Raw genomic sequence first — 20474 nt, 5'->3', positions numbered from 1 at the left:
ACAAGAACTAATGTTTGTATTACAGAGCAACAATAGATAATTTCTCACAGCAGGACAGCTACAAAATTTAAAATTGTGTGAATGTGTGGATGATGTACATTACCCTGACCTCCTTGGAAGAAAGGCAGGGCAATGTACATCATTCTTCCCCTCAAGTTGGACAGTGTACATTCTTCTTCCTTCCTCCATTTTTTCTTCAAAACAGCCCTTTGAGGTAGGTAAAGGTGAGGGAAAAAATGTTAAATTTGTAATATGGATGATCGCTTTGTGATGGTGAGTCTAAGACAAGAAAGAATTTAGCTTTCCTCAGTACAACCTACTCAAAATAGCCGTTACATATGGAAGCGCTGAAGTAAGAAATACAACTTCATCATTTGCATGTTTTGGCATTGTTTGCAACATGCAAAGCTAGTGGCATGATACTTGCCAACAGCTTAGAGCTGGAAAGGTGGATCATAGAGACCACAGTCATGTAATACATTGCTGAATGGACATCCTGGAACTTACGAGACTGTAACTGGCAAATACACCAATCAGTAAAAGGATTCATGGCCTCCCACACTGTGCAGACTGATTTAGCTCATTATAACTGGTCACTGCATTGCTAGGTTCAATCAAGAAAAACATACACACTGAATAGGCAAAAATTGAATAGGCAAGGGTACTCAGTACTCAAAATCCTACTCCAGTCTGTTCGATGGGCTTACTCCCATGAAAGTGTTCTTAGGATTTTGGCAGAGAATCATGGAGGAGCTTGCATCTCCATAAGCTGTCCAGGCCTCACTGGAGAGCAGTATCTCATATTTTGAGAATGAGAACTGAAACATACAAGATATGCATCTTCAACTTTTCCTAACTGCCTTCAAACTGTTAAGACAAATAATACTACAGAACGGCTTCCATTCTTAATGTTTTCAGCAGCTTGACTGTTATTTTAGTGCTTCCCTGAACAAATTTTAACTACCCGCAGATTGATTGGGTCAATATGTGTTCAGGTCGATAGAAAGAGATTGAGTTTCTAGATGTTCTCAATGACTGTGCTATGGAGCAGATGGTCTCAGAACCTACCAGGGGTGGGGCGATCCTGGATTTGGTCCTAAGTAATGCCCAAGACTTGGTGAGAGATGTAAAAGTGATCGCACCACTTGGGAGCAGTGACCATAACGTTATTGATTTCACCATTTGTATAACTAGAGAGTTGCCCCAAAAGACCAGCACAACCACGTTTAACTTTAAAAGGGGTAAATTCTCTGAGATGAGGAAGCATGTGAAGAGGAAACTGAAAGGTGAATACAGTCAAAACACTTGGGGAAGCTTGGAGGCTATTTAAAATTACAGTCCTAGAAGCTCAGATAAAATATATACCACAAGTTAGAAAAGGCACAAACAGGTATAAGAAAAGGCCTGCATGGTTAACAAAGTAATGGAAGCTGTAAAAGGTAAGAAGGACTCCTTTAAGCGGTGGAAAGTTAGTCCAAGTGAGATTAATAAAAGGGAACACAGCCTGTGGCAAATCAAATGCAAGACTGTGATCAGGCAGGCAAAAAGGGACTATGAGGAGCATATTGCAAAAAACATAAAGACCAACAATAAAAATTTCTTAAAATATATTAGAAGCAGGAAGCCAGCCAGGGAGGCAGTGGGGCCCTTGGATGACCATGGGGTAAAAGGATTACTGAAGGAGGATAGGGAAATGGCTGAGAAGCTGAATGCATTTTTTCCCTCCGTCTTAACTGTGGAAGACGAGAAGTGTTTGCCCGCTCCAGAACCACTACTTTTGGAAGGAGTGTTGGAAGACCTGAGTCAAATTGAGGTGATAAGAGAGGAGGTCCTGATAGACGAATAAAAAACTAATAACTCACCAGGTCTGGATGGCATACATCCAAGAGTTCTGAAAGAACTCAAAGTTGAACTTGTGGATCTTCTGACAAAAATATGTAATCTTTCATTGAAATCTGCCTCCGTTCCTGAGGACTGGAAGGTAGCAAATGTCACCCCCATCTTTTAAAAGGGTTCAAGAGGATATCTGGGAAATTACAGGCCAGTCAGTCTGACTTCAATACCGGGAAAGTTGGTAGAAACCATTATCAAGGACAGAATGAGTAGGCACACTGATGAACACGGGTTATTGAGGAAGACTCAGCATGGGTTCTGTAAGGGATCTTGCCTCACTAACCTGTTGCATTTCTTTGAGGGGGTGAACAAACATGTGGACAAAGGAGACCCAATAGATGTTGTTTACCTTGACTTCCAGAAAGCTTTTGATAAAGTTCCTCATCAAAGACTCCTTAGAAAGTTTGAGAGTCATGGAGTAAAAGGACAGGTCCTCTTGTGGATCAAAAACTGGCTGAGTAATAGGAAGCAGAGAGTGAGTATAAATGGGCAGTCTTCGCAATGGAGGACAGTAAGCAGTGGGGTGCCGCAGGGCTCAGTACTGGGTCCCATGCTCTTTAACTTGTTCATAAATGATTTGGAGTTGGGAGTGAGCAGTGAAGTGGCCATGTTTGCAGATGACACTAAATTGTTCATGGTGGTGAGAACCAGAGAGGATTGTTAGGCACTCCAAAGGGACCTGTTGAGGCTGGGTAAGAGGGCGTCAACATGGCAGATGAGGTTCAGTGTCACCAAGTGCAAAGTAATGCACATTGGGACCAAGAATCCCAGCTACAAATACAAGTTGATGGGGTGTGATCTGGCAGAGACTGACCAAGAGAGAGATCTTGGGGTCGTGGTAGATAACTCACTGAAAATGTCAAGACAGTGTGCGTTTGCAATAAAAAAGGCCAACGCCATGCTGGGAATTATTAGGAAGGAAATTGAAAACAAATCAGCCAGTATCATAATGCCCCTGTATAAATCGATGGTGTGGTCTCATTTGGAGTACTGTGTGCAATTCTGGTCGCCGCACCTCAAAAAGGATATTATAGCATTGGAAAAAGTCCAGAAAAGGGCAACTAGAATGATTAAAGGATTGGAACACTTTCCCTATGAAGAAAGGTTAAAATGCTTGGGGCTCTTTAGCTTACAGAAACGTCGACTGCGAGGTGACATGATAGAGGTTTACAAGATAATGCATGGGATGGAGAAAGTAGAGAAAGAGGTACTTTTCTCCCTTTCTCACAATACAAGAACTCATGGGCATTCAATGAAATTGCTGAGCAGTCGGGTTATAACGGATAAAAGGAAGTACTTCTTCACCAAAAGGGTGATTAACATGTGGAATTGGCCTGATCCAACATGGCTTCTCTTATGGTCTTAAGCTTTTTAAAATATATATATAAAGTTGATGAAGGGTGGGTAGTTAACAGAAATATTATGACCATTTTAAAGAAGGAAATGGGAAAAAAATCTTAGCTATTTTATACATACACTTTTTAAAAAAGCAGTTGTTGGAATTTTCAGTGGTTTAAGGCTATCACAGCAAGTTCCTTCTCTTTCTTTTTCAGGAATTTTTAATGTATTATAATTACATTGAAGCACATAGCCATGTTCAGAAAGCTATTAAGATGCAACATATTTAGATACTAATAGAATGAACATTTGATTGTAAATGACACAATACAGACCAATTAGTAACGATACATGGATGTTATCAAAGATTTCAGGTTTTCACGGCTGGTAACATACACGGATGCATTCTGATGCGCATTTGCATTTATGGTTCCTGTTTCAGGCTTTACATGGAGATCTCCTTCGCTGAATCAGGGTGCTGCTCTGGCAAAAGAGACTGACAATGATCCTGCTAAAGCATATGCCTAACTCTCCCACTTATATCAATTAGATTCTAAAAGTGCGTAACAGGGACTGGATTATGTCTATTATTTTCACATAAATAGCTTGGCTTTACAAAGTGTTAACCTTCAGAAAACAACTTGAGTATGTTTAATTTCATTTCTAATTTTGGACAGACTAATTATCTGGCTATTCTTGTAAGCAGTGCAACTTCTTGCTTTCTTCCATCTTCAAGCCAGGGTCTATCCAAATGATTCAGAAGGGAGGGCCTGTGGCACAGCATCTGTTTTGCATGCAAAAAAGGTCCCAGTCCCTGGCATCTCCTATTAAAAGGACCAGGTAAATAAGTGATCAGAAAGGCCTGAGGCTCTAAAGAACTGCTGCCAATCTGAGCAGACAATACTGATCTTTTTTTAAAAAAAGAAATAAACACAGAATAGTAAAGAGCTGTTCTGTTTAATTTCACCCTGTACACTCATGTTCAGCTGACAGCAGTGTGTGTGTGTGTGTATATATATATATATATATATATATATATATATATATATATATATATATATAATGAAAAATAATTTTTATTTTAGTTCCAATAAAATAGTATAGAAAGTAAAAGCAATTATAAATATTTCGCCATGACAATACTGATCTTTATAGACAAATGGTCTGACTCATTACAGGGCAGCTCCATATATTTGCTGTGATGTTGTGAGTTGTTTGTGATAATGTGATTTGGCTTTTTTTTTTTTTGCAGGCATCTTTTGCACTATTTCCCTCTGTACTTATGCAGCAAGTGTCTCCTATGAACTAAACCGGCTACCCAAATTCATCTATGGTTTTCCCAACGATGTTGAACATGGATACAGCTGGTCTATATTCTGTGCTTGGTGCAGTTTAGGACTTATAGTAGCATCGGGATGTCTTTGCACCACTTATCCATTCATTAGCAGGAAAAAAATTAGCCATCTAAAGTCAACCAGAGACTCTTCTGTATGAGTGCTTATTGAGAGATAATCTTTTCTTGAGCGGTGGCAAGTTAAGAGTAGGATTGACAAGGGAGCTAAATTCACAACTCCAAGCACAAAAGCCTGACCCTTAAAATGCCAAACATTGTGTCTTACTAGTCAGGAAACAAAGAGGAGTTCTCTACCTTCAGGTTGGCTGAAACAAACATTCAGACAACAAAAGTTCTTGTGGAACTGACAATTCAGCACATTGTATATGCACACATCATAAATGAGAGGGAGCGGCTCCCACTCAGACAAGAAAACTGTGTTAAGAATTTAGGGCTGTTTTTATTAATAATTGTTATTAACATAATAATGACAAACCACAACTGCCAAACACCCAGTGGTAAAAAATACCCCCTTATGGTCCTTAATCAATCTTAAACTTGAATTTAGACTATTAAAACAATGAAATAAGTCTTCAGTTCTCTTCAAGGTATCATTAGTCATTACCAAGTGGTAGCATGTAGGAGCCTTTCTTGAAGAATTCTGATATCATGAACGATTGGGAGGGCAGTGGACATTCGAAACAATATAGGCGAAGGAGCTGGAGGAATAGGACTTCCAGAAGAGGGTGAAACCTAAGAGCAAGCCATTTGAATTTTACCAGCCGGTCCCTTTGGTGCAAGTTAAAAAAAAAAAAGACTGTTCTGTGATAGCAACATTCCTGCTCGTAACATATCTCCTTGAAATACTTTTTGTATTTCACATTAAACCAAATGGCATATGTAAACAGTGTGAATGAATGGGATGATGCTTGTTAGTACTGTTGGGAATAATACCTATTGTAACATCCTCAGCCTTTGTCTAAAAAAGTTCAGCATTAAAAGTCTCTTTTCTGTTTACAGATTTTGTAAAGTTTCTGAGTTAAATGCATTCTTCTTGAACATAGGTACAACACAAACAAAGCACACACAATCAGGAGCGAAAGGCTCCACCATCTTCAGGCGTATGGTTACACGAGTCTCAATATTTCTGGGATTTCTCAGGGCAAGCTGCTTAAATTGAAGAGGGAAGTGTAGATAAGGATGCAAAAGCTGGTTCAGAGCCTAAATGCAAAATTCTGCTGGAGTCAAATGTCAGAGCATGGGGTTCTCAGTCTACTGTTTTGTACCCAGGGGTGCGGTCACACTCACCATTAAATCCATCTGCAATGCGCCTCTATTATAATCCGCACAACCAATTTCCTGATCAGACAACAGCCAGGCTCCCCGTTCTATCCCATGTGGGTCCTGTCGCTAGTCGATCAGAGCGCTCTACCGGACCTCTTTTCATGAGATGTCAATCTGCATTAGTGTAGACGCAGTGATGCCCGCTATCACACTTTGCTTTTTAAAAAAGAATCAGCATTCCAGCGCGTGCATGTTTGCACTGGCGCGTTCAATGTACATTTCAAATTTACTTGATCGCTCCGCGACTCGAGTTGGGCCATCAGTTCATCACTTCTTCACTGGCTCTTTGCAATGACCTCACACACCCGCCATGACCTCGTTCTCAAGGGTGGGGATGCGCGTCGCTTTTAAATGAGTCGGATCACTAACAGTTTTGCTAGTCCGTTGGCACTACTTTTCCAGCACGACCACTACACATGCAGAAAAAACCCCAGGAATTCAAATCAGTTCACATCTAGTTTCAAAAGTAAGTTTTGTTTCTGGACATAGGGGCGGGTAACCGATTTATCGAGCCAACATTCGCTCGTTCATTCATTGGCACAGTGATATTACTTGCAGGGGGCTTTGGGTGGGAAGTGGTGGTGTGCTTCCAACGAGTCGCTAACGATGGAGCGTTCAAATAGAGAAATTCCGCTCAGGAACCGTCAGAAGAATTTTGTTCCGGATTTAAAGCAGTATCAAATTAGTCCGCGCCCCAGTCGTCTCAATGTGGGACTCGAACGAACTAACCACCATTCACAGATGCTGACGTTTGGACAACCGCTTAAAATCCGACATGCTTCCGGACTCCACTCATGCCCATAGCGGGATTTTCTGAATTTCTGACCTCACCCCAGGGCTGCTTAGTTTCAGGAAGGTAACCATATCAAATGCTTTCAATACTATATGTTGACCCTGGAATGTCTCATCAGATATAGAAACATTCACAGAACTCCTGACTGCCTGTTGCTTATTCTCAGCCCCCAGCACAGAAAGGCCTTGCCTTCTTGACTGTTAACAGCACACTGCACTGTAAGTCAATGAAGACCAAACTAACCATATAGTTGGATCTCCCAGGGTATACTATAAAGCAGCTGCAGAGCTCCCCTATTTATAAGGGCTACAACAGTAAGTATGGGTGGGAGGGGTTAACCCTTTCCCCTATGTATTTTCCTTGATAACAAATCATTTGCACAAACACACCCCAACTCCTATAAGATCTTGTAAGCAAAACCAACAGATACAATATGAATGCATGTCTCTTCCCCTAGCACCTTTGAGTGAAGTAGGGGATTGACTCCTACTGGAGCAACAGCAAAGAGAAAGGGCTACTCAACCTCAGTGATACAACCCCTATCCAAGGCCTCCTCCCCCTTAAGGTTAAAAAACATGTCAGGAGATGTAATCATGGATCCTAAAAGTAATTTGCAACTTGGAACAAATGTTTATGACACTGTTTTGCAAGCAGCTGCTTGGTTGGCTGCAGCCATGCCCAGAGCCCAAATATTTGGCTACAGCGAAGAGAATTACTCAGCCACTGGCTTGCCTATTATCCTTCCCATATTGTGCCAGCATAAGTGGCATGTAGGCCTTGTTGTAGATACAGTGGGGCTACTGCAGTTCATTGTGTTAGCAATGGGTCTGATGTAGGGACAGAACACAAAAATGGTGGTTCATTTCATTTTGTGGTTTGTTGGTTTGCCCCATTCATTGGTTCATTTCATTTTGTTTTTTAAAATTTTCTGAAGGAATTGTGGTTCATTTGGTTCAAGAAGGCATGGAACGGCACCCAAGAGGGCTAGATAGTGCTGTCATGCCTGGCATGATGGCATCACCTGGAAGTGACGTTATCATGCCAGGCACATTGCCAGGGGAACGCTCTATCACTAGGGAAAAAACTCTATGATAACAAACCAATAACGACACAGATGAACTGCCCTAAAAACAAGCTGTTCCGTTTTTATTTCTTGTGCAGCACCATTTGCTGAAATGATGCATAACGAACATGAATTGGCCATTTTAAGCACAAATCGCAGTTTGTCTGTCAATTTTTGCCCATCCGTAGTCTGAAGTCTGATGGCAGAAGTAGGTGAAACAAATAGCCAAGTCACAAACACTTATTCTGCTGGCCACTTATACAGTATATATATGCAAAAAAAGCAGTATTTATTTTTATTTTATTTTAGTTGATTTATATTCTGCCCTACCCCATGAATGGACTCATTTTAAAACACACTTTCCCACACAGGGTTAGATCTGCCCCAAGGGTATTCAGGTACTGATCGGTCCTATAGGCCTTTGGGTTTTACTCAGACTATGGAAACCAGTGCAACTCTATTGTGCTTACCAAAGCCCAGCTGCTCCAACTACACATGACTTGAAGCACAACCTCTGAGCTTTTACAAGTACAGTCATTCTAGTGTGTTGTTAGCTTTTTATACTGGGAAAGCTTGCTAGTACTTTCTTATATTTGCACATGAATGCATCTGTTTTGCCAAGGCTGACTTCAAAGGACTGCACCAATACTAGAGAACCAAGAATTGTCTTTGTATTGTTGATATCTTCTTTCCCTGTACCTTGAGCTAATGGGCTACCAGATTTCTCTTGGGTGTTTGACTCAAGGGACACCACTGCATATTCTGTATAGTCGCTCGTAGATTCTATAATGTTGTGATTCTCTGGCTCAGTACCACTGGAAACGCTGCCATTGATGCGCTTATGGAGTTCTTGACTAAGCAACAGCACAACAGTCCCTCCTACACAAAGCACCCTGAAAAACAGCAAGGAGTTCTATTAAATACATCTTGGGTGAGCTCCTCATTTCAAATAATATCATTCTTGTAACACTTTTCACTGCACAGATCACTCTGCAAGTCTTCTCTCATTTTTCCCATTTACCTTCACAACAGTTCTGTTATACACATTATGACAACCTATGCAAGTGAATCACAGGATGTTAGCTGCCAGAATTCCACAGATGTAGCTGCCAGGTTGCTGTCAGTGACCATGAATCTCTTAATTGTGGCTGTCAGCCATATCCCGGCATATGAAACACCTCTCTGTGAACTACAGAGAGACAGAAGGAAGGAGGAGACTCATGTGTCATTCCAGGGGGAAGAGACAGATCCCTTCTCAGGAGTCCTCTGAAGTTGTATGGGGAATAACATCCACAGCACAATCCTAAACAGAGTTACACCACTGTAAGCCCACTGCAGTTTAATTCTGTACTTACAGGGAAATAGTGAGTAGGATTCTTGTTGCCTTGCTTCTGAATGTCTGCAAAGCCCAGTTTGAGCCGTCCCTTGAATCCTCCAGTTTGCCACAGAAGACACAGAATTATGTAGCACACCCACTAAGAACTAACTGCCAGGAACACCTTTTAGAGGTTCTCTATGGAAGTTCTCACTGCATGCTGTACCCCACCCTCTCCTTTTCTGCCAGTCCAGGGTCTTTTTAAATAACTATATTCAGCTCTTCTGAGCTCACTAAAGGTTGCTAGAAAAGTGTTTTTTCTACTACTTTGAAACTATCACTTTTCAACAAATTAGGTAATATAACCACAAACAAAATGGAGTTGTTTCTACCTAGTCTTCAGCACTGGCCGGTGTTTAGCTTGCAAAGCACTAGTAGCCAGATCCCAGAATGGATACAGGTTAGAATTAGCAACTGAAACTCACGTGCCTTTCAATTTCTTGCAAAACGTCTGGTAGTAACCTCATGTGGTTTGTTATTTTGAACTTCTTTCCAAATGGGATGTCAGCAAAGACAACATTGATGCTTTCTGGAGGCAATGGCAATTCTAGAAGACAGAAGTTATACATTTCACCTGGGCTGTGATTAAGGCAGACTTGCAGAACATAACTGTTTCCCTTAACACCGTTAAGTTTTTTGTTTACAAAAAATCCTTGATGTACTTCAAACAGTGTCTACCACAAAACATTGTAAATTATCTGGGCTCTGTCATAAATTATAGAATCATAGAGTTGGAAGGGATCTCCAGGGTCATCTAGTCCAACCCCCTGCACAATGCAGGAAACCCACAAATACCTACCCCAAATTCACAGGATTTTCATCGCTGACAAATGTCCATCTAGCCTCTGTTTAAACACCTCCAAGGAAGGAGAGCCCACCACCTCCCGAGGAAGCCTGATCCACTGAGGAATCGCTCTAATAGTCAGGAAGTTCTTCCTAAAGTTGAGCCGGAAACTCTTTTGATTTAATTTTAACCCATTGGTTCTGGTCCTACCTTCTGGGGCCACAGAAAATAATTCCACATCATCCTCTATATCAGGGGTGGCCAACGGTAGCTCTCCAGATGTTTTTCTGCCTACAACTCCCATCAGCCCCAGCCAGCATGGCCAATGGCTGGGGCTGATGGGAGTTGTAAGCAAAAAGCATCTGGAGAGCTACCGTCAGCCACCCCTGCTCTATATGACAGCCCTTCAAGTACTTGAAGATGGAGATCATATCACCTCTCAGCCATCTCCTCTCCAGGCTAAACATGCCCAGCTCCTTCAACCTTTCCTCATAGGACTCGGTCTCCAGACCCCTCACCAACTTCATTGCCCTCCTCTGGACCCGTTCCAGCTTGTCTATATCCTTCTTAAAATGTGGTGCCCAAAACAACACAATACTCCAGGTGAGGTCTTACCAGAGCAGAGTAAAGCGATACCATCACATCATGTGATCTGGACACTATACCTCTGTTGATACAGCCCAAAATTGCATTTGCCTTTTAGCCACCGCATCACACTGTTGACTCATGTTCAGTGTATGATCCACTAAGACCCCTAGATCCTTTTTTCACATATTACTGCTAAGACATGTCTCCCCCATCCTATAACTATGCATGGGATTTTTCCTACCTAAATGTAGAACTTTACATTTATCTCTGTTAAAATTCATTTTATTGGTTTTAGCCCAGTTTTCCAGCCTGTCAGGGTCATCCTGTATTTTGTTTGTCTTTTGTGTTTGCAACCCCTCCCAATTTAGTATCATTGGCAAATTTAATAAACATTCCCTCTATTCCTTCGTCCAAATGGTTTATAAAGATGTTGAACAAAACAGGTCCCAGGACAGGTCCTTGAGGCACTGCACTTGTCACTCCTCTCCAAGAGGATGAGGAACCATTCACAAGCACTCTTTGGGTGCGATCTGTCAACCAGTTACAGATCCACCTAATGGTAACAGGATCAAAACCACATTTTACCAACTTGTCAACAAGGATAGTATATGGAATCTTATCAAAAGCCTTACTGAAATCAAGATAAATGACGTTTACAGCATTCCCCTGATCCAGCAAGGTAGTCACTTTCTCAAAAAAAGAGATCAGGTTAGTCTGACATGACTTGTTCTTGAGAAACTCATACTGGCTTTTAGTAATCACATCCATTCTTTCTAAATGTTCCAGGACCAATTGTTTGATGATTTGTTCTAAAACTTTTCCAGGTATAGATGTCAAGCTGAATTTAGTTAGGGTAGTTTCAATTATAGTAACCTACAGTGACCTATAGGGACCTAAATTAAAGTGAATTAGAACTATGTTTTGCTTGTTATTTTAGTGTATATTCTGACATCTCTAGAATATAAAACAATTTAAAAGATCCTTGGTTAGCTTCTGTAATGAATTGGATAGTGATGATAGAGACTGTACTCTGAAGACCTGTATGAGGGACACAAAGCCATTTATGACAGCCTAGCTCAACAAAGTCTGTCACTTTCCCCTTCTGTAAGGCCACTACAGTAGAGATATCTACAGCATGGTACACAGGCTTTTGATGAGGAAAAACACACAGTGAGTAAGATGCAGTTCACGTGGCACTGAACCATTCATTACAAACTGCATTTATTTTAATGGCACATGCAAAAAGCCCATGTGCTGCAGGCAAATAAACTGCAAAAACATTTACTGACCCACTTGTGGAGTTTCGTTGAAGAGGAATTTTATTAGGAACATGCAGGTGGGGATGATGGAATACGTTAAACACTGATGTCACTCCAGTTTACCTCTTCTTGAGAGACAAGAAGAGATGCTGATTTAGAAAATAGTTTGCAAGGGAGTTTATTTACCATACATTTATCCTGTGTTTTCAGCGAAAATCGACTCCCTAGTTGGCTCACAGGAGTCAAAATCCAAACACAAATTATATTAAAGTTCAGCCATAATAAAGGGAGGCCTAGCCACTTCCTCTCCTCCCTGTGATGCCTCTATCAATGGCATATGAAAGCTGAAGGGAGGGGTATTGAGCTGGAAGTGGAGACAAGCATGATGGAGGGATGCCTAGGGGGTTGCTTCCTCTTCTTTTTTAGATGGCCTCATCAATAGCAGTTGAAAGCAAAGGCAGAGATGGATGCAGACACTTGAGAGCTGAAAGTGGTGTGAGAGCAGAATTGCTTCCTGTGCTTTACACTCATTTATTCCATCCTGTTGTCACAGCTGGTCAAACAGGTTTTGGAAGTTATCGAAACAATACAAAACTAGTTTAGCAGAGATGGAAATGGGATAAATGTACATACAACAAGAACCAATTCCTCTTTCAAACTACACTCAACTGTTAGGGGTGGTGGTGGTATGGCTTAGCTAGAAAAAGATACAGATCAGATGGAGATTTTTTAGGGTGGGTCAAATCGAGCTTTTGAGTTTATCTATTAAAATCACTGATATTCCTTCACCCATACTGGATACTCAGAGTGACTAAGGGTTGTTGGACCATATCATAGGTATGCACTTTTGCTTTGAGGAAAAATCAAGCCTCTGTGCAGCCTAGGTTTTAGATTGAGATTTGATAATACACTTTGTGCTGGGAACCTTTCCAGTATCTGTTCTGGGAGAAGTTCCTGAACAATGGACACGGAAGCTATGGAACCTCAGATGTCCAGGATGTGGCCAGAGAATAGTGGAAAACAAGCCATTTGAGCAACTATCCTGGCCAGGGCCTGGAGGAGAAAGGTGAAGACTAGAGAAAAGAGGGATTTCAGCTTCCTGTTTGTCAGCTTGCAGTCTGAAGCACTTCTTTTACTAGTAAGAGACTGCCTGGTTTTATAAGGGAAAGAAGCAGGGCTTTTTTTCTGGGCGAACACGGTTGAACGGACTTTGGAAACCTCTTCATGGAAACAAAATTCTCAGGAAAAAAAAGTTTAAAACCTGATTGTCACTCCAGAAAGGTCCTCCTCGTCTGTCAAAACCATAACATCTTTATTGTTTATAAAAATTGTTGGACCTTCCTTAACAGTCTTTGATCCAACTAAGTATGTTAAAATATGGTTGATTCGGGGATGTCATTCAGTGTTAGGTATCAAAAGCAAGATGCAAAAAAGAACTGAGGAAGTTGATGACATGTCTAAGTTTTGAAAGTGCTTTAAAGTAGAGGCAAATCTATATTGCATGTAAATAACATTGTTTCAAAGAATCCCATGTGATTCTCCTTCATTTCCCTCTTGATAGTTCTGACACCTCTTCTTCCAGAAAAAAAGCCCTGGAAAGAAGCCATCTGACTGTCCTGCAGGGAGGATCTCTCACTAGTGGGAAACTTGTCAAGTGAGCCTGTGGTAGGAAGAGGAAGGTATCTTGACAAGGGTATAAAAAGTAGTAGCAGGGTTCCAGCAAGTCAGAGAAGGCCTCTGGCCTCTCTCTCTGCTCTTTTTTCAGGTTATCTTCTACCTCCCCTTCTGAGGAAGTCTGAAGAATGCTGGTATAAAACCTTCCCAATCTGACTGCTCCAATCAGATGAGAAGTAGTCAACTCATTCTATTGTTACATTATTTCTGACAACTAGGGAGATTATTGTAATCTTGGGTTATGAAGAATTAGCATTGAGGTAAAATGTATTAGAATTTACTGCTTTCTTTTGTGCTAGACCTCTTGGTTGAGGAACTGGTGGAGAATTTATCCTCCTGGTTGAGGAATCTGTAATAAGAAGTTGAAATATCCAAGTGGGCAGCCGTATTGGTCTGAAGCAATAGAACAAAGTAGGAGTTCAGTAGCACCTTTAAGACCAACAAAGCTTTTTTCCAGAATGTAAGCTTTCATATGCATGCATACTTCATCAGACAATGGAACAGGGTACAGTGAGCAGAGCTACATATAGCTGGCGGGCAGTGGTTAAGAATGCAAAGTGGTACAAAGTTAGAATCCAATGGCAAAATAGTGAAATTAACAAATTGAAAGATGAGCAGGGGTAAACCATTTATTGCACACAGACAACCCCTAATCTCAAATAACTCCTCACCCACAACAATACACTATCTCATCTGAGTATGGACCAGGGCTTGCAATAAACCCAAGTGCCAACTTTCCTGCCACATACACCCAAACACAATCACTGGACCTAACAGCATTAATTACACCATCTCAGGCTCATTCACTTGTTCATCTTCCAACATTATATATGCCATTAAATGCCAACAATGCCCTTCAGTTCTCTACATAGGGCAAACAGGACAAACCCTATGCCAAAGGATAAATGGACATAAATCTGACATCAGGAATTACAGAACTGAGAAACCTGTAGGAGAACACTTTAACCTTCCAGAACATTCAATGAGTGACCTCAAAGTAGCTGCTTTACTGCAAAGGAGCTTCAAGAACAGAATGGAGAGGGAAATTGCTGAATTACAAATTATTATGAAACTTGGAACAAACACCTCCCCAGGACTGAACAGGGATATTGGTTTTTTATCTCATTATATATGCTAAATCCATTCTCACTAAGTATAGCTATATATCCACAGTATTCCAATGTATTTCTCTTTTAGAATAGTATATCAGAATGATGTTTTTTGTATTGACATGCTCAAATAAGGGATATTGGTTGTTTATTTCATTACATATATACTAAACCATTTTCACTATATTTTAATGTATTCCTTTTTTTTCTAATGGCAAACTAGAGTGATGTTTATAATGTATAAATTATACATGTTAAAAAGTAAATTAGGTGGACAGAAATATCACTAAGAAATACATGTCCTTTGTTTCACCCAGACTTGTAAGCAACACAGTAATTAATAGACAGCTTTTATTATCTTTTATTGGTTTCCCATGCAAATGCTATCCAGACCAAATGTTCTTTCAGTTTGTTAATTTCACTGTTTTGCCATTGGATTCTAACTTTGTACCATTTTGCATTCTTAACCATCGCCCACCAGCTATATGTAGCTCTGCTCACTGCACTCCATTCCACTGTCTGAAGAAGTATGCATGCATATGAAAGCTTACATCCTGAATAAGACTTCGTTGGTCTTAAAGGTGCTACTGGACTTTGTTCAAGAAGTTGAAATGATTGCCTTAAAATCTTAATTGCTTTATAGCTGCAATAAAGCAGCTGAACAGTATCTGGGTGATGTCTACTTCCTTTCAAATGGGATTTTGGCTTCTTTTGAGTTGAGGATAAAAGATCTCTTGTCACAGACTTCCAAAGGAAGGAAGTAGATTCAAACCAATTAAACAGACCTCACCTTAAGGCCCTACTTAAAAGAAACCCATCAGAACTTCAAACCAAAAAGATTACAGAGAAACAAAACAAGCCAACTTTGCCTTTCTAAGTAGTTCCAGGCTGCAGAAGTATCCTGCAGCACAATTCTGGGAAACCTGCCATCCTACTCTTTCCAACATAGTAGGTCCATAAAAGACATGATCTGTGAGCCATGTCACTCTATCCATTTTGAAAAAAATAAATAAAAAGATTTTGATAGCCACAGAAGCTCCATTTTATTGCCCCTCAATAAAATGTTTTAGTGAAAATGTTTTTAGCTAATTCTGCATTATCCAGAATTCTTACAGCTGATATCCTTGTCAAGTTTTTACCTGTTACAGAAGCTTTCAGTAAATCAATTTTACCCACTAAGCCTGCAGCTTTGACATTAGAATAGGCTCCTTGTAATTGTGAATCGCTTATGTCAGTTCCCAAATAATTCGCATTCTGAAAATGAAACAAACGTTCAGGCTGTTTAAAACATTCTGAAAGGCAACAATGGTAAAACTTCAGCAGGTGCCATCCATTATTCCAAAATGAGAGCAATATTATTACACGCTACACAATTCATTATTTGCATTAGGGTGAACTACTAAACTAAAAACAAAATTTCCAGAAATAATGGTTTGGATCCTTAACATTTCTGTTAATTGAAAGGGAGGAGGGAGCGAGTTTTGTTGATTTTTCATCTTCCACTGCAGACCTCTAATTCTTCCTTCATGTTATTCCAGGGAGGCTCCTTCCCCTCAAGAGCAACATTTTGGGAAAACCTTGAGGTGTACAAATTTTGTTGTGCTGATGGAAATCCCTTCAGTCAGTGGAGAGTTACCACAAGACCCAAGCCATATTTAAAAGCTAGGATTTCTCCATGGCTGTTGCATGCTAAAGGATCATAGCAATACTATCTGGAAAGCACACAATATTTGGCTTGTTTCATATAGATGTTTTTCTCTACGTTGGCTTCCTTACAGCACTGCTGTTTTCAGGAACATTTGTATGATGCCATCTTACTTGTCCTGCTTCTGTGATTTCTTCATTTTTGCTGTAATATTTCCCAAACCTGGTTTTGATACAGTATTTTCAGAAAGATAGAAGCAAAGTCACTTTGGACACTGTGCTAATAGGAAGATGTACTCCCCCACCCCACCCCAGATGCCATATACACTGGTACCAGTTCTTTCTTCAGTCCCTATGGCAGTTGTTCCCACCCCCACCACTGGGGGCCTTTTTATCAATAAAAGTAACACTAACATAACATTATTGCAACCAAGTACTAGATGTCACCTTTCATTTTTTTACAAATTGCCCTTTTTGTTGGAGAGTTATAAGTTACCTTTCATTTTTTTACATTTGTTGGGGAGTTGTAAGGAGGAAGGTACTGCCTGTTCATTATTTGTCATAATTCCACAACGAAAAGGGCTAGTAATTAACACAATGAAAGCTAGTAATTAATGCACTGTTGCAATAAAAAAAGGTAAAGGTAGTCCCCTGTGCAAACACCAGTCATTTCCGACTCTGGGGTGATGTCACATCATGATGTTTTCACGGAAGACTTTTTACGGGGTGGTTTGCTGTTGCCTTTCCCAGTCATCTACACTTTCCCCCCAGCAAGCTGGGTCCTCATTTTACTGACCTCCAAAGGATGGAAGGCTGAGTCAACCTTGAGCCTGCTACCTGAACCCAGCTTCCACAGAGATTGAACTCAGGTCGTGAGCAGAGTTTGATTGCAGAACTGCAGCTTTACCACTCTGCGCCATGGGGCTCTCTACTGTTGCAATAGCTTGTTATAATTTTATAATATTGCCATTACTGATTTTAAAAAAAACCCTTAAAAGTCCTCGAGTGGCGGGAGGGGGGATGACAGCCATGGAAGGCGGAGACAAGGAAATTATGGGGAAGACTTCTGTGTGGATGCTTCTTTGTTGCTGCAAATACCTCTGCACTTGCAGCAACAATATGAACTGCCTGGAGAATCATCTTAAAAGGACAAAACTTACAGGCCATTCAGTTGCAGCTTCCAGAAGTACTGTTCCCAGGCCACATGTAGGATCCAATACAAAGTCACCAGCCTGCAGAGCAAAATAAGAACAACAAAAAACTGACACACACACTCAAGGTTACACCGTCTGTAAAGTCATGAGAAGTTAACTCTCTGTCTCCTAAGATAAAAATGAGCCTATCAATTCACACCAACTGAAGAAAGTAATATGCAATGAACAATCTGGGCTTGAACCGAGGGGTCAAAGCTGTACCTTGTGCTGTTCATTTCAGTTGAATCCAAGAATATAGATATAAAATACAAGCCTGTGTTGCTGTATGAACAGAACAATAAACTAGAAAGCCAGTTTGGTGCAGTTGGAGCCAGTTTGGTGTAGTGGTTAAATGTGCGGACTCTTATCTGGGAGAACCGGGTTTGATTCCCCACTCCTCCACTTACAGCTGCTGGAATGGCCTTGGGTTAGCCATAACTCTGGCAGAGATTGTCCTTGAAAGGGCAGCTGTTGTGAGAGCCCTCTCAGCCCCACCCACCCCACATGGTGTCTGTTGTAGGGGGAGAAGACATAGAAGATTGTAAGCCGCTCTGAGTCTCTGATTCAGGGAGAAGGGCATGGTATAAATCCACAATTCTTCTTCTTAGGAATACAGATTATGTCCTAGTTTAGACATAGAATCAATCAGTCAGTAGCTTTGGGCAATCTCCAAGCTTCTTGCACGTATCTGTAACATTGGTCTAAAATCTCCACAGAAGACTAGGATAGGGTAGAAGCTAATTGTGAAGCATTCTGCATAACTGACATACATAATAAATTATTAATAATAATGACAATAAGGTTATAAGACGAAGTTCTCCTCCCTTGAGATAAGAGTATCTAAAATATGTGACAGATACAACCATAAGAAAAATGCTAAAAATGCAAGGCGATTGTGAGCACTCAAATTTCTTCATGTACATTTCAGTAATCTTTACAACTACCCTGCAAAGTTAAGCATTATTCTCATATTTGTCCCAGGAATTTAGATAGAGCAACAATGGCTTCTTTAAGGTTCTTAGAGTCAAACTACCTGCTGTGTCAAGTCCTGAAGCACTTTAGAGACCAACAAGATTATCAGGTATGAAGTTCCAAGAGTCATAAGAACATAAGAGAAGCCATGTTGGATCAGGCCAACAGCCCATCCACCCCAACACTCTGTGTCACACAGTGGCAAAAAATTTTATATATACACACACACTGTGGCTAATAGCCACTGATGGACCTGTGCTCCATATTTTTATCTAAACCCCTCTTGAAGGTGGCTATACTTGTGGCTGCCACCACCTCCTGTGGCAGTGAATTCCACATGCTAATCACCCTTTGGGTGAAGAAGTACTTCCTTTTATCCGTTTTAACCTGTCTGCTCAGCAATTTCATCGAATGCCCACGAGTTCTTGTATTGTGAGAAAGGGAGAAAAGTACTTTCTCCATCCCATGCATTATCTTGTAAACCTCTATCATGTCACCCCGCAGTCGAGGTTTCTCCAAGCTAAAGAGCCCCAAGCGTTTCAACTTTTCTTCATAGGGAAAGTGTTCCAGCCCTTTAATCATTCTAGTTCCCTTTTCTGGACTTTCTCCAATGCTATAATATCCTTTTTGAGGTGCGGCGACCAGAACTGCACACAGTACTCCAAATGAGACCGCACCATCGATTTATACAGGGGGGTTATGATACTGGCTGATTTGTTTTCAATTCCCTTCCTAATAATTCCCAGCATGGCGTTGGCCTTTTTTATCGCAAACGCACACTGTCTTGACATTTTCAGTGAGTTATCTACCACGACCCCAAGATCTCTCTCTTGGTCAGTCTCTGCCAGTTCACACCCCATCAACTTGTATTTGTAGCTGGGATTCTTGGTCCCAATGTGCATTACTTTGCACTTGGCCACATTGAACCGCATCTGCCACGTTGACGCCCATTCACCCAGCCTCAACAGATCCCTTTGGAGTTCCTCACAATCCTCTCTGGTTCTCACCACCCTGAACAATTTAGTGTCATCCGCAAACTTGGCCACTTCACTGCTCACTCCCAACTCTAAATCATTTATGAACAAGTTAAAGAGCATGGGACCCAGTACCGAGCCCTGCGGCACCCCACTGCTTACCGTCCTCCATTGCGAAGACTGCCCATTTATACTCACTCTCTGCTTCCTATTACTCAGCCAGTTTTTGATCCACAAGAGGACCTGTCCTTTTACTCCATGACTCTCAAACTTTCTAAGGAGCCTTTGATGAGGAACTTTATCAAAAGCTTTCTGGAAGTCAAGGTAAACAACATCTATCGGGTCTCCTTTGTCCACATGTTTGTTCACCCCCTCAAAGAAATGCAACAGGTTAGTGAGGCAAGATCTTCCCTTGCAGAACCCATGCTGAATCTTCCTCAATAACCCGTGTTCATCAATGTGCCTACTCATTCTGTCCTTGATAATGGTTTCGACCAACTTTCCCGGTATTGAAGTCAGACTGACTGGCCTGTAATTTCCCGGATCTCTTCTGGAACCCTTTTTAAAGATGGGGGTGACATTTGCTACCTTCCAGTCCTCAGGAACGGAGGCAGATTTCAATGAAAGATTACAGATTTTTGTTAGAAGATCCACAAGTTCAACTTTGAGTTCTTTCAGAACTCTCGGATGTATGTCATCTGGACCCGGTGACTTATTAGTTTTTAATTTGTCTATCAGTTGTAGGACCTCCTCTTTTGTCACCTCAATCTGACTCAGGTCTTTCAACACCCTTTCCAAAATTAGTGGTTCTGGGGCGGGCAAAAAGTTCTCGTCTTCCACAGTGAAGACGGAGGCAAAAAATTCATTTAGCTTCTCAGCCATTTCCCTATCCTCCTCCAGTAATCCTTTTACCCCATGGTCATCCAAGGGCCCCACTGCCTCCCTGGCTGGTTTCCTACTTCTAATATATTTGAAGAAATTTTTATTGTTGGTCTTTATTGTTGGTCAAAGCCCCCTTTGTCAGATTCTGCTACAGAACTACACAGCTACCCTTTGAAATTATCTACATGCTGTGTTGTCATCCAAGTCTATTTTAAACATTTCTCCTACCACACTTCAAATTGAGTGGCTGGAGCTA

At 41.0% G+C, this 20474-nt stretch overlaps 2 protein-coding genes across 3 annotated transcripts in view; one reads left to right on the top strand and one right to left on the bottom strand.

Moving 5' to 3' along the window:
* Nucleotides 1-5579, top strand: part of TMEM178A (transmembrane protein 178A) — a 28498-nt gene extending 22919 nt beyond the window's left edge. For both annotated transcript variants that reach the window (XM_060248459.1, XM_060248449.1), the window contains exon 4: nt 4484-5579. In XM_060248459.1, coding sequence (XP_060104442.1) covers nt 4484-4540 — 57 coding nt within the window. In that variant the 3' untranslated portion in view covers nt 4541-5579. The remainder of the gene's footprint in view (nt 1-4483) is intronic.
* Nucleotides 5580-8047: 2468 nt separating this feature from the next.
* THUMPD2 (THUMP domain containing 2) overlaps nt 8048-20474 on the bottom strand; it is a 28116-nt gene continuing 15689 nt past the window's right edge. Inside the window, exons 7-10 of the mRNA XM_060248386.1 lie at nt 17358-17429; nt 15693-15807; nt 9569-9686; nt 8048-8657 (exon numbers count right to left, since the gene is read on the bottom strand). Of these exons, the coding sequence (XP_060104369.1) occupies nt 8315-8657; nt 9569-9686; nt 15693-15807; nt 17358-17429 (648 nt within the window). The 3' untranslated portion in view covers nt 8048-8314. The remainder of the gene's footprint in view (nt 8658-9568; nt 9687-15692; nt 15808-17357; nt 17430-20474) is intronic.

Source organism: Heteronotia binoei, chromosome 1, assembly GCF_032191835.1.
Source record: "Heteronotia binoei isolate CCM8104 ecotype False Entrance Well chromosome 1, APGP_CSIRO_Hbin_v1, whole genome shotgun sequence".
Lineage (NCBI taxonomy): Eukaryota > Metazoa > Chordata > Lepidosauria > Squamata > Gekkonidae > Heteronotia > Heteronotia binoei.
The sequence above is the reverse complement of the archived record's forward strand: the minus strand, read 5'-3'. Positions and strand labels throughout refer to the sequence as shown.